Source organism: Eurytemora carolleeae, unplaced genomic scaffold (assembly GCF_000591075.1).
Source record: "Eurytemora carolleeae unplaced genomic scaffold, Eaff_2.0 scaffold765, whole genome shotgun sequence".
In the NCBI taxonomy this organism is placed as follows: domain Eukaryota; kingdom Metazoa; phylum Arthropoda; class Copepoda; order Calanoida; family Temoridae; genus Eurytemora; species Eurytemora carolleeae.
In genome coordinates this window covers 144011-157450 of record NW_019396682.1, presented here as the reverse complement: position 1 = coordinate 157450, position 13440 = coordinate 144011, and the positions used below count along the sequence as shown (strand labels likewise).

The 13440-nt window shown below is 33.4% G+C and overlaps 2 protein-coding genes across 8 annotated transcripts; one reads left to right on the top strand and one right to left on the bottom strand.

The window, feature by feature from the left end:
- Positions 1 to 2997: 2997 nt before the first annotated feature.
- Positions 2998 to 4629, bottom strand: LOC111707327 (transcription elongation factor A protein 1). The gene is made up of 2 exons (XM_023480414.1): positions 3661 to 4629; positions 2998 to 3156 (listed from the first exon to the last, which is right to left on the bottom strand). Exons 1-2 carry the CDS (start codon positions 4429 to 4431, stop codon positions 2998 to 3000), a joined length of 930 nt encoding a protein of 309 aa, XP_023336182.1. The 5' UTR covers positions 4432 to 4629.
- Positions 4630 to 5564: 935 nt separating this feature from the next.
- LOC111707326 (protein grainyhead) lies at positions 5565 to 12206 on the top strand. Of its 7 annotated transcripts, XM_023480407.1 has the most exons (5): positions 5565 to 7319; positions 8187 to 8332; positions 10425 to 10908; positions 11067 to 11545; positions 11858 to 12206. In XM_023480407.1, exons 1-3 carry the CDS (start codon positions 5795 to 5797, stop codon positions 10503 to 10505), a joined length of 1752 nt encoding a protein of 583 aa, XP_023336175.1. In that variant the 5' UTR covers positions 5565 to 5794; the 3' UTR covers positions 10506 to 10908; positions 11067 to 11545; positions 11858 to 12206. The 7 variants fall into 7 exon arrangements, with proteins under 7 accessions (XP_023336175.1, XP_023336181.1, XP_023336180.1 ...); XM_023480413.1 differs by lacking the exon at positions 11858 to 12206 and having other exon boundaries at positions 10425 to 10807; positions 11245 to 11609; XM_023480412.1 differs by lacking the exon at positions 11858 to 12206 and having other exon boundaries at positions 10425 to 10807; positions 11217 to 11609.
- Positions 12207 to 13440: the final 1234 nt, after the last annotated feature.

Sequence of the window (13440 nt, the reverse complement as noted above, 5' to 3'; positions counted from 1 at the left end):
TTAGGACTTTATTTCCAGTGACATTTTGTCCTAGGAGTTCCGAAAATTGGGAAAATTTTTGGTTCCAGGTTTTTTTCCAGATACTTTTTTTCCTGTGACTTTCTTACATAAATTCTATATGGTTATTGTTAGCAGTATCTTGTGACAAAGTTAGATATTAAGACTGAGATTGCGATATGACCCCAAAATTAATTTCTTTTAGATCAGCTGCAGCAAGTTTTGATAAGAAAGTCCTACGCAAGATTTTTTAGAAATAAGAGAAAGGACAAAGACGATATTTATTCCAATTCGAATATTGTATTTCTTTTAAAACTTATTTAGCCTTCTCCCCACATTTTTGGATTGAGACACGACTTGGAAGTCGTCTTTGATTTCTAGTATTTAATGCATGGCAAGGAAAGAAAAAAAACCGAGGCTGTACGTCTGACGTGCTTTTCATAAAAGGTGTACAGGGTGTACAGGGTGTACAGGGTGTACATTATATCTTAAAATTTGACAAAGGTATTAGATATTAAGACAAATTTTAATTATTCAATATATTTAAATTTGTACAAATTTTGCAATATCTCCGTCAATTTTGAAAATAAAAAAATGGTAGACCACATTTTAAAAATCCCATGACCAGGCGTTTTCGATATTAGATGTTTATTGCTGGAATACTGGATTAATTGTGTTCATGAAAAAATGCCACATGGATCAAAGACGATATAAAAGTCGTCAATAAATTTCCATGTTTATTGGGACACCCTGTATATGAATAGTAACATACTAAACCAATCATTTCTCGAGCATAAAAATTTTGACAGAATTTTGTTTACATATTAAGAACTAATCTATACAGATATGAAGAAAACGAAGTTTTCTAGGTCTTTTATTTTTTAAGTTACAGTTTTAAGTAATATTTACCCCTTACGGACAATTACGTTTTACTAGAGCCCTGTTTTTGTCTGAAAATTGGCGTCAAATCAAGCCAATATCTTAATTAACAACTCTTTGCAGTTTGAACTTAATGAAGAGGTAGTCCGCCAGGAGAGGTCGCAGGGGGAAAAATCGGGTCTTATTTAGGTCAATTCATGAATTTAGTTTTAGAAAAATCGGAGATGGTGCCTGCCTAGTTTATAGCTTAAGATTGTGATTTTATAGGGACTAATTAAAATATTAAAAAACCAATGAATCATTTGAGAAAAATGTATGAGGCTATCATAAAAGTTCTCTTTCAGAAAAAACCAGCGTTTTCGATTATAATGTGCGTATTTTGGCGTTAAACCTTGGAGATAGTAATTAATATGATATGGGACGCTCTGTAATTATAAGACAGATAACCAAATATAACCTTCAGCTCATCATATTTAAATGAATTTATGTAGTCATTAAGTTTTGAAAAGAAGACGACATATCAAATTAGTAACTTTATTACTTGCATAGTATTATAAATATTAACAATTAAATGGAAGAAATATATGAAAAATATAGAAAAGTTGAAAATACACGTGATTTACAAATTTCGTTTAACAATGCACACATCCAAAATAAATGCAATAATATTGTGAACAAGAATTAATTTTTTAAAATCCTTCAATAAAGATTTATAAATTATAATGAGATCAATTTTCAGATTTCAAATGAGATGTAAGAAAGTCTTAACAAGCCTTTCCCCTTTCTTATTCAATAAGGGCAAAATTTTAACATTTTAATCTAAAAACGACGGGAACTTAAAGCGGATTACGTCTGCCAAATGAGAAATAAGAACTAAAGCAGAGATCTACTATTGTAACGAGTAGGAAAAGCATATCTAATACTTTATCTAGGGGTACAGGCAGATCCTACAAGTACAGATCCCGTCTAAGATAAAATAACTTTTACGTAGCGATCGATTCAAAGAGAGCGATCAATGAAAGGATTTGAGCCACGGCTTAAATTTAAACAGGGGCACAAATATAGTTGGTTCCACTTAAAATTGTATTCAGTTTATCAAGATTTAAGTCAGCGCTCAATTGAAACCGGTTTATCATGATTTTCTTTTCAAAAAAAAACTTATTTTTATTTTCATAGTTTTATTTACACTTCATCTTAAGGTGATAACTAATTGTTGGGATTGAGATTATGTCAGTTGATAAACTATCCAGGGGTTTATATTACTTAAAAATCACTTTTCCTCCACTGAAATCTATCTTTCTTCATAAAAAAAGAGAAACTTTTTAGAAGCTTTCTGGGTGGCCTGATCGATTCACAACGATACTCTTTAAAGTTTTATTTCAAGGGGAAAATATGAACGTTTTTTAACTTGAAGAATTTATAAATAAAAAAAATTCTTCGTTGTGCCTGAAGTAGACATCCGCAAGTCGCTCATAATAATAAATAGAAAAAGGTCTTCTACTCAACCAGTTGTTGATGTTGATGATAATAGGTATAGGGTTAAAATGCATGTTCAATGTTCATAGACCAACTTTTCAAGGCCAGCCCATTGAAAAAAATGGACCGATAATATTAATGGATTGGGTGCTAAGGAGGGTTGAAAAAAAAATGAAAAAAGAGTAAAAATGTAAATTTTTTTTTTTGGTTTTCAGCAAATATCAGTGTTTCTAAATCCATTTTCAAGGGCTTTTCAAGAATATAATTTTTAGATTTTTTTAACAGACCGGACTTTTTACCTATCCTATGCATCAAAGAAATAATTATTTTACAAAAATTCTTTCAATTTTGTTTCATTAAGTCAAAACATTTCACAGTGATGGTGTCAAAAAATAAGATTTTAGGACAAACAAAGTAGATGAAGGGGGGGGGGGGACGATTCCCAGCCTGTTTTGGGTTAAAGATACGTCATGGATATCTCCTTTGTTCTTACTAAGAAAAGCTGTTAAGGGTACCATTGAGAATCGGCTTAAAACGTCTTGAATTCCGACAATTTACATTACTTTTGGCCGCATGAAGCCGCAATTCCCTTTTAAGCAAAACGCACAATCTAAAGCCATAGATTTTCATAAAAATAAGGATATCTCACTTGAATTTACGGGTGTAGAGTTCCTTTATGTTTACCTGGTCTGGAGCTAAATCTGTATACTGCATGGAGGCTAGGGATCCAGGGTTTAGGTTCCCTAGCAGCAGGTTCTCCTGTAGAGTCGGGTTCCGTAGGATATTAAAATATCTCGAGTTCATCTAGAATATAAAAAATTAGATTATATAATATATAATCAAATTAGAAAAAAATAAAATAAAATTAGGAAATATAAAATCAAATTAGAAAATATTAAATTAAATTGGAAAATATAGTTAAAGCATGATTTTTAATATTAAAACAAATTATTTCAACTTGAACATTTTAATATTTTATGTAAGAATCCTAGACAAATTTAAAAATGAAGTAAGGTTTTATTATTTTATTTATAGAAAACGGTTGTAGGGATTCGTTCAAGTACTGAAGTTATTTTAAAGGAAGAGATTTAATTGGTTATAAGCAAAAGAGCGATAAATGTTTTTTTATAAGAACCCCCCTCCCTTAATTCGTTCCAGAATTGTGTTCCGAATTAATTGAAATTAATTTTAGCAAATGATTCCTATCTTTTACTTAATTTCTAAACATCTGTTAGAAAACAGGGAAAATAAGAAACGTGTGAATTGATAGCTAAATAAAATTGAAAATTCTGTTAGATACCAATTTACCTGTATTCTATATTTTGAGTTAGTCTCCTTGTACAATTTGAATATCGCCTCCTCTATCTCCGTTGCGAGGGTGTTCATCGTCAGCTTGCAGGAGTCCGACAGAGAGTTGTTGCTTTTCAGGGCGGACACAATCTTGTTCTTGTAATATTCGCGGATTTCATCAGTCACATCCTTAGTTTCATGAATTTCTTTACTTTTTTTCTTCTCTCCTTCAGTTTTCTTCTCCTCCGCTACGTTTGCTTTTGAGGAAGGTTCATTAATTAGTTTCCTCCAGGTTTTGATCAGGTTTCGGCAAAGATCATAAATTTCTGTATTTTGTGTACTTCTCCTCAGTTTGTTGACGGTCAGGCCTAGTCTAGTGGATGTAAGCTCATGGAGCACAATATTCATGGAAGATAGGGTTTTCAGATTTTTTATCACAACGTTTACATCATGTTCCTCATGGGAGTCTAAAACTAGTTGGATCTCGGAGAGGGTTGGTGGGATGGGTTTAGGTTTAACAACTGCAATCTTGGTTGGGTCAGATTTATCTTTGATTTCAAACTTCTGGATGGTTTTTGTGATCATAAGAAGGTCTGAGTCAAATACGTTCTTCTCTACAACCTGTGTTCTGCTTGGTTTCACAGACTTCCCAGTTACTTTATCACATTTCTTGGAATCCACAGATTCGATCTTCTTGACGTTCTCCTCCATCTGTCCAACCTTCTTATCCAGTAGGGAGAGTTGATCCACTCCACTTAGTAGTTTATCCATCCAGTATCCTAGTCTCATGGAGGGGAAGGAGCTAGCTCCATCTTCTGCTGTAGCAGCAGGCTCTTCTTCACTCTTAGTCTTCTCTTTATCATAAGTTTCATCTTTTTTAATTTCAGTTTCTTCTTTGTTTGAAGATTCGTTTTCTTTTCTTTCTTCTATCTTTTTCTTTTCTTCCTGTCTCTTGATGTATTCTTCCTTTTTCTTCTTTTCATTTGCTCTCTTCTTCCTTTCCTTTTCTTCTTTCTCTTTCTTCTCCTTCTCTTCGACTTCTCTCTTCTTAAACCTTTCTCTTTCATCTCTCCATTCTGAATAGGATACAGGTGGAGGGGGGTCCTGGGGGAGGACTGATTTAAGTTTTCTCAAGGTTTCTTTGGCTTTAGAGATCAGATTTTCATCCTTAGTTGTGAATATAAGAGCTTCAATGGTTAAACAAATCTTAGTGGAGTTTAAAACCTCCGGAGTATACTTCATACGGTCCAGGGCGGAGAGGAGGTCCGCTGCTTTCTCTTCCTCCGCCGAATCTTTCTTGTGGATTATTTTCTCCAGTTTACGGCGGACACGGAGAGTTTTCTCTTCACAGGACAACCTAGGAAGGTCAGGGACTCCATTTTCTTTGGCAGATAAGGGTTTTTCAGTCTGTGAACTAGGTTTACCAGGTTTATTGGCACCTTTGTTCTTCATAATCCGTTCATTTTGAACAGGATTAGTGCTGAAATTCAGATGTTTACAAGTTTGATCTTTGAGAACTTTTTTCCTCAAATCATTTTGATCTCTTCTCCTTCTGGACTTGTTGTTCAGTTTCACCTCATTTACTGGTTTTCCGACTTTATCCGTGCTTTGTACTTCGGTTTCAGTCATTTTACAACACTTCACCCTTGATTCTCCCAGCGACCCGTCCTGTGAAGTAATTAACGAAAGTGTTAAGTGTAGTAAGTCAGATTTGAATACTCCCGCCGAGGTTTGGTTTGGCAGAGTTCCGAACCCTCCTCGGTCCAACACTTGACTATAAAAGTCAACTCGGTCTCTCATTGGGCAAGATTTATTCAAGACGAGCTCTTATTGGACAGAATATGTGGCAGGTATGCTCTGATTGGTCAGAATTAATTAAAAGCGCGCTCTGATTGGTTGAACAATTGAGTAGGGACAGGGTCATATGTAAACATTCCTTTCACCTGAGCTAGGCTGTGAAGCGAAGAGCTGGTTCAGAACACAAAATATCAACAAAAACTTTCAACAAAATATACGTATTGTGATTTATTTTCACAACAATTAACAAGATTTTAAGATATGTGATAGGTCAAGTCGAAAACATACAATATTTTCCGACCCTAGGTCAAATTTTAACAAGACAGTTAAATTAAAACAAATAAACCAGTGGAAAATGACAGTAAATCAAAGTGCCGAGATTGATGAAGTGACACAGAGTGATCGATCTAGTAACCTTGTTATGCATGACCTGGACATGCAGGAGGGTCTGGACACCCTCAACTCCAATCAACAGGTTGTTCTAATGACGGATGGAAATCAACAGGTTGTGATCACTAGTGAAGCCCAGCTAGGAGATGGAGTTCTTCATGTTCAAGGAGATAATCAAACCTATATTCTTCATACCACGAAAACCGAACCAGAAGATCTTAGCTTTAGTATAGACAGGGAGGGGGAGGGTTTAAGACAAAGCATTGATTTGGAAGCCGGCGCCCAAGCAATTCAAGCCAGTGCGGCTACAGCAGTTCAAAATGTCTTGAGATCCTTGAAAGAGTCTGACAAATCAATTCTAAATCAAATTTTGCCTCAGCATATTTTAGAAGATCATATTAGTGATGGATCAAGGGCTATGAGTATAACTGGAGACATGCTACTGGAGGACCAGGCCAGGTCAGACTCAGGGTTGGATGACATGCCGGAGACTTTAACTAACTATTCTCCAGGGTCTAGTGGGAGCAGGAGAGCCAGAGCTCAGGATAATGGTAGAGTACAAATCCCTAAACAGTTCTCACCGTTTGGATTCCATTGTACATTAGAGGCTCCGACTGCACAGTGGGTTCGGAAGGATGAGGATCGGTGTACATACATGAACAAGGGACAGTTCTACGGGATCACCCTTGAGTACAGACCCAACCCGGCGGAGCACATACATGGAAACATGAACGAGGTGAAGAGTGTCGTCATGCTCGTATTCAGAGACGCCAAGAACCCCGAGGATGAACTCAACGCTTGGGCGTTCTGGCATCAACGTCAGCCGACGAATAAGCAAAGGATTCTGGATGCAGAGACGAATAATATTTCCGATGATTGTGGTATTGCCCGGATAGAGGATATTTCCTACAACTCTATCTGTGTCTACTGGCATCCTCTACAGAAGCCCGCTTTTATATCAATCGCCATTCAATGCTTGTCCACTGATTTTTCTCTGCAGAAAGGAGTAAAGGGACTTCCCATGCATTTACAGATCGACACCTACGTCAAGAACCCAGCTGACGGGGAGTATGATATTGTACATCGAGAATACTGTCAGGTCAAGGTATTCTGTGATAAGGGCGCCGAGCGGAAGTTTCGCCAGGAGGAGCGGCGAGCAGCTCGCAAAGTTGCAGCTGGAGGTCAGCGTGTTCTTGATATGTATCATCAATGCCAGGACAGATCAGATTTCTACTCTATGGTGGATCTGTCAAAAATCCCGGTTCTCTTCACACCATCGGAGAACGCTGACAGTCCCACACCTCTTCCTATAGCCCCTGCCTTCTCACCCAGCCCAGGAAACTCTCTTCTAAAATCCAATGGGGGCGGAGCGCCCGAGATTAAGAGAAGAAAAACGTTTCCTCCTCCTGAGACTAGGATGGTTGTGTATGTGAGACAGGAGAATGAGGAAATATATACTCCTCTGCATCTTGTTCCTCCAACTGTGCCAGGTTATACAAAAATTACATTTTCTCTTAGTATACATTGTAAAATAAAAGTAGTGAATTTTATTTTAAAAAATCGTGAAATTTCAATATTTAATGAAAATCGGATTTTGCTATGGGCAACTTTTTAAAATTTTGAACTTCCCTGGAGACATGTGAAGTCCCACACAAAATTTGGGCCCGATCGGTTTAGCAGTTTGACGTTTATTGGATACAAACAAACAGACAAGCAAAGTATTGGTATAGATTACTGTTTAAGGCATAAATTATATATTTTCTAAGTTTCTTATCTAAACATTTTGGGAATGATTTTTACGCGGAGAATGAAAATCTTAATTAATTAATTTTTACAAGTAAACTATTCTACTTTGACAGAAAGAAAATCTGTCAAAGGTACAGTTTGATGTTAATATTATATCAGAAATTGGACGAATAAAATAAGATAAAATGAATAAATTGAAACTAATTCGTATTTTATTAAAGTGATGAATATTTTTCACCAACAGCATAAAAAACGGACATTTTTCAGGGGTGTATATTTTGTTTTGAAAAATTATTCCCACCTTTAAAAATTATTTTTTAGTAGTTTTTTTTTGGCTGAAGTGGGGAAAATAAATAAAGTTATACATTTAATACATTTAACCCAAATGTATCAAAAAAAATAATTTTTTCTTCCACTGATCTTTACCAATCATCCCGAGGGGGGGGGGGTCAATTCTTGAAAAAAGATACACCCCTGCATTTTTTCTTCTGTTCCACAAAGTGGGGTAAAACATATACTCCTGTATAACGTATCTAAAAATTTCATACTTTAGGTCCAGCTTGGGCAATAGAAAGTATAAATAAAACATATCTAAAACTGCCATATTTTAGGTCTAGCTCGGGCAATAGAGAGTAAATATAACGTGTCTGCGACTGCTATAAGATATCTGTACCGACGGAACGCGAAGGGGATAATCGCGAAGCTGGACGACGATCTTCTCAAGTTTTACTGCAACGAGGACACTTTTCTTATGCAGGTACAAATTCATTTTTATCCTTGATTGTGATCGGGGTTTTTTTCTTCCTTTTTGGCCTTCTTTTAATTTTCAACTTTTTAAAAATATTTTTGTTTTAAAACCTTTAAATCTTTCAATGATCTTTGTAACGCTGTCCTTTGAAATTAAATACCCTCTTCTAGTGCTTAGGATCAGCAACCCTTTGGCTTCCTGGATCCGGATCTGCAAAAATACGCGCATTTACGGATCCGGTACTAAGGTGTAACATCAACCAAATTCTGTAACTTAATGATCTCAACCTTCAAACCTGAACTTTTTTAAAAGAGAGGTTATTAAAAATATCCTTATCTCTGGATGGTCTATCCAGATTAAATATAAAAAATATGCGAAAAAATCAGAAAAAAAATAATTTGAAAATTCTTCTTTTGTAAAAATCAATAAATGTTCATGACCTGGAACCGTGTCCATTTTTTTCCGGGCGGATCCACGATCCGGATNCCCCGAACTGTCAAGCGGGAAAATAGAACAATATGCACTTGGAACAATCTAGACTGATATGTTTCCCCTTAATTATCCTAATTAACCTTTTTCTTCCAATTGTAAACCTTTATAATTGTCTCTGAATGCATGGTTAGATTACAATTCTACTTCCGACTTTTATTAGATTTATATATCGTTCACGCGAATTATGAACGAAAAAACGTGAATTATGAACGAAAAAACGTGAATTATGAACAAAAAAACGTGAATTATGAACAAAAAAACGTGAATTATGAACAAAAAAACATTTTTTATAAATGCACACTTATTGTTTGAACCGTTGCTGAAGCCCCATCCTGTTTTTATATATTTTTTTTCGTGGTTTTAAAGCAGCAGGAACTCTTGTTTAAGAAATGGAAACATTTCAATAATAATTATAAATTTGACTTATTATCGATTTCTCATGAAATAACGAATTTGATTTCTAAAGAGACATCTCTTGCAGGAAAGAAATACTTTTGAACGAATTTTCTTGGAAGAAACAAATAAAAACTATTCTACTTATAATGCAGAAAAAGAAATAAATTAAATTACGAAAAAACTCTTTCCTGATTAAAGTGATTAAAGTATAAAGCAAAAGTTTAAAAGTTTCTTTCGACAATTTATTTTTTTCTTTATTTTAAATAAAGTTGGAGTTAAATTTAAAAGAATAATTTAAAATTTACGCAAAAATTTAAATTGGTGAAAATTGCAAATATATGAAGTTTATTTTTAATTTTCATTTCATTTTCTTTAAAAGTTGACAATAACAGTTTTAAAATTTTCCTTATTTTTTCCTTGAAGAACAAGAGTTCAAGCTCCGAATTCCAATAAATAAAAGATTAAATTATTTATCAAAGATATTTAAGAAAAAAAGAATCGTCCTGAAACTAAATCTACTTTGAATGCAGGAAAAGAAGGAAAAGAAATTACGGAAATAAATCTTTTCTGATACTTAGCACTGAAATTAAGTGTGAGAAAAGTTCAAATTAAGTGTGAGAAAAGTTCAAATGAAGTGTGAGAATAGTTCAAATGAAGTGTGAGAATAGTTCAAATGAAGTGTGAGAAAAGTTCAAATGAAGTGTGAGAAAAGTTCAAATAAGGTGCGAGAAAAGTTCAAATGAAGTGTGAGAAAAGTTCAAATGAAGTGTGAGAAAAGTTCAAATGAAGTGTGAGAAAAGTTCAAATTAAGTGTGAGAAAAGTTCAAATTAAGTGTGAGAAAAGTTCAAATTAAGTGTGAGAAAAGTTCAATTGAAGTGTGAGAAAAGTTCAAATGAAGTGTGAGAAAAGTTCAAATGAAGTGTGAGAAAAGTTCAAGAAGATTCCTCTGGTAATTTTTATTTCTCAAAAATTCCCATTTTAGATGTTTGATATAGTTCTATTTCAAGTAAAAAAGAATGATTTTCATCAATTTAAACTCTATTTTTAGCATTTATTTAGTTTTACATATTTTTTTAATGGTTTTTAAAATTCATCTCTTAAATACTTTCAGTTAATAAAATTAGATGTGCAGTGTTTTAAAAACTAGAAATTTTCCAAAAGGGAAACTTAAAGTTATATAAACAGTCCCTTTAATAATTAATTTGTGATCAGGTGACCGCTATTGAACTGGAGGGACTGGAGGGACAGGACAGTATCATGTACGATATTACACTCTGCGAGATCGGGGAGTAGACAAAGTCGTGTACATTGAACATGTACCAGAATACTCAGTGTACAATGGATATGTACCAGAATACTCGGCACTACGCCACCGTTCTCTAAACTTTTAACAAATCAGTGAAATGAGGGAAAAAGTGTTATGTACATTGTACAGTTATGCTTTGTAAGGTACATAACACTGTACTATGAAATGTACGGATAATTATACACTGTAAACGATCTCGGGTCCGTCAAAGCTAAAATTTAAAGCTCTACATGCGTAATCTACTTTATTCAGAAACCGAGATATTTATATTCAACAATCTTCAATAGGAGTGTGTTTATTTTCCTAAAAAATCATCCCCCTCCACCCTTTTTGAAAATATATTTTTTTCACATTTTCGCATTTTTAAAGAGTTGTATTCGTTGAATATGGGTAAGAAAAAAATCCCATTTTTCATTTTTCCCTCCAGATTTTCAAATAAATTAAAAATATACACCCCTGATCTTCAAAAAGTCCAAATATTTTGTTAGTTGAAAAATATCATTTTAATTTTCTCATTTCAAAAATGTTCACACTTAAACATTATAAAGACCAGTTTGTTTTTCTATTTTTTATACTTGTAATTTTTTGTCTCTCGTTACTTCGTGCTCAACAGATAATCTCTGAAGTGATACCGCAACCGGGGTGTGTAACTTTCAGATTTTCCCTTTTGGCCTGAAGGGGTATATTTTTTTAAAAAGATTTCTAGCAATCATTTTTAAACCCTAGTTCCTGAAAGAAAATAATCTCTACATATATATTTTTTTACGAAAATTAGTATTTTTTTGCGAGTTTTTAAATAATGTATTAACCTTTGAAAATTTGCCTCTTTCAATGTATCGAGTGCCTTCTTTTGTTTTTACCTCCGAATTCGGAGTCCACAATTGTTGATGAAAATGTTTATACAGATTCTATTGAACTTTTTGTAATTCATGTTGTAACGATGTTCTGTACATATATTATTAACCTTGTATATGAAAACATTTTACACAAACCTGTACAGTGTACCTGTACAGTGGCCTGTCATAATGTGAATAGAACTTGAAAATTCATGTTTATTTTAGAAGTGTCTGAAATTCTTTTTCATAAAATAAGTGAAAATTTAACTATTTTTTGTTATTGTTAATTAGCTGAGCTTGAAAAAAATCAAACAATTGCAATAAAAATGTCGTATTTTTTTTATAAAAACTTTTTAGAAATTTAAAATATATTTTACTTTTTTTACTTTTGCAATTTTCTTTTTCTATTTTTTTATACATTTTTTTTTGATTTTCTGTCTAACCTCAAATCTTTTGAGATATTTAAAGTTTACTTTAATCAATCAGTTTACAAAACACTGTAGGCATCACTGATCCACCTTCATTTTTCAAACTAGAATTTAGCTCAAGTTTTTAAATGTTATTTTCATCATGTGCCGCAGTAGAAAATATGCTTTAATTTGGTACAAACTACTGTTAATTATATGAAATTGCTTACCATTATTCCTGCTTCTCTGTTTAAATGTTTTTTATTTATTGTTCACAATACAACACTAGTCTAACGTGTTTGCCATACTAAATGTGATTGCCGGTCCCAGCGACCGCCGATAAATCGGTGGCCGATTTCCGTTGTTAATTTCAGACGAAAGATCTGACGTACATACATATAAATTTATGCCTAAAGTAACAAGCTTAATATATATTTCTACGCTCTGAAAGTGTTATTTTGATCGAGAATTTTTTTATGTCATAATTTGTTATGTTTATAAATCTTACCAAAAATTTGCAAAGTTAAAGTTATTCTCGTGTAAATTTCAATGTTTTTAGCTGATTAACTTTTTGTCAAAAATGTAAAATGTTACAACTTGGTTAAAACGATATTTTAAGGAAAATCTTTGTTGTTCTTTCGTCAAAATATTGGAATGTATCACCAACGTCCAAAACTATACAATGAGAACCAGAAAACTCTAGAATAGGAAGACGACTTTAAGATTTAAATTATGACTTTAACTACTACTATGATAAACAGAACTCATTTCACGCAAAAGTTTCTAGTGAAACTATCTGCTTTGTAACACCATCAAATGGACACTTAATTATTACTTTAATGTCGTCTTCCTATTCCAAAGTTTTCTGGTTCTCACTGTATACATATATTTTCACGGACGGAACCCTGCTTTTTCCAATTTCAGATGAAAGATGGAAAAGGTTAAAGAAATGTATCAAACGGATAGACGGCGTGAAGGAAAAGATTTGGGTTATGCGAAAATACTCAAGAAAATTTTATAATCCCTCCCCTCCCCTTAAATGGTTAAACGACTAATAGAGTATTTCTTTAGTTCTGTTCATATAGACAAAGACAAAATTAAAATGCTGTCGAAACATTTCGTATTTTGTTTGATAAATTTTCGTGACAATCTTTTTAAAACCCTAGACTTGTCACAAAATAGCTGAAATTACTTGTTTTTGGCTGAAAAGAAATAAGGGGTTCAGTGAGAGAGAAAAATAGTGAGAGAATTTTTTTTCTGCTTTTAGAGTTCACTCATATTTTTGTAGGAAATTCCATGTCATGCAAAAATGAGGTTTTTTGAAAAGATTTTTGTGACCGCAATGATGATTGTGAGCTTGAAAAAAATGAATTTTCCTTTTATTCCTCTCTTAATTCCATTTATTCTTTTTCCCATTATAATCTTTCATTTATATTCTCTGCACAGTAAAGTTTTAAATAAAAAGTTTGCTAAATTTTCTTAAAGTAGAGTTTCATTTGGGGAAAAATTTTCAGAATGTTAACTGTCGAAAAAATAGATCAATAACAATACAGATAGAACACTAGATGTCGTCTTTTTCAAGATTTAGGTGCTTTTCTTTCATAGTAATCCTGAGGCAGAAGCCCAAAGAAGTTACACGCATGCTCTCTCTCTGTCTTGTCATTCAACGCGGTATGCGC

Excerpts from the sequence above, each read along its gene's own strand:
- LOC111707326 (XM_023480407.1), top strand. The coding sequence starts at position 5,795 with ATGACAGTAAATCAAAGTGCCGAGATTGATGAAGTGACACAGAGTGAT. Across the intron at positions 7,320-8,186 it reads TGTTCCTCCAACTGTGCCAG|GTCTAGCTCGGGCAATAGAG; the intron begins GTTATACAAAAA and ends GCCATATTTTAG. Across the intron at positions 8,333-10,424 it reads AGGACACTTTTCTTATGCAG|GTGACCGCTATTGAACTGGA; the intron begins GTACAAATTCAT and ends ATTTGTGATCAG.
- LOC111707327 (XM_023480414.1), bottom strand. The coding sequence starts at position 4,431 with ATGAGACTAGGATACTGGATGGATAAACTACTAAGTGGAGTGGATCAA. Across the intron at positions 3,157-3,660 it reads ACTCAAAATATAGAATACAG|ATGAACTCGAGATATTTTAA; the intron begins GTAAATTGGTAT and ends TTTATATTCTAG.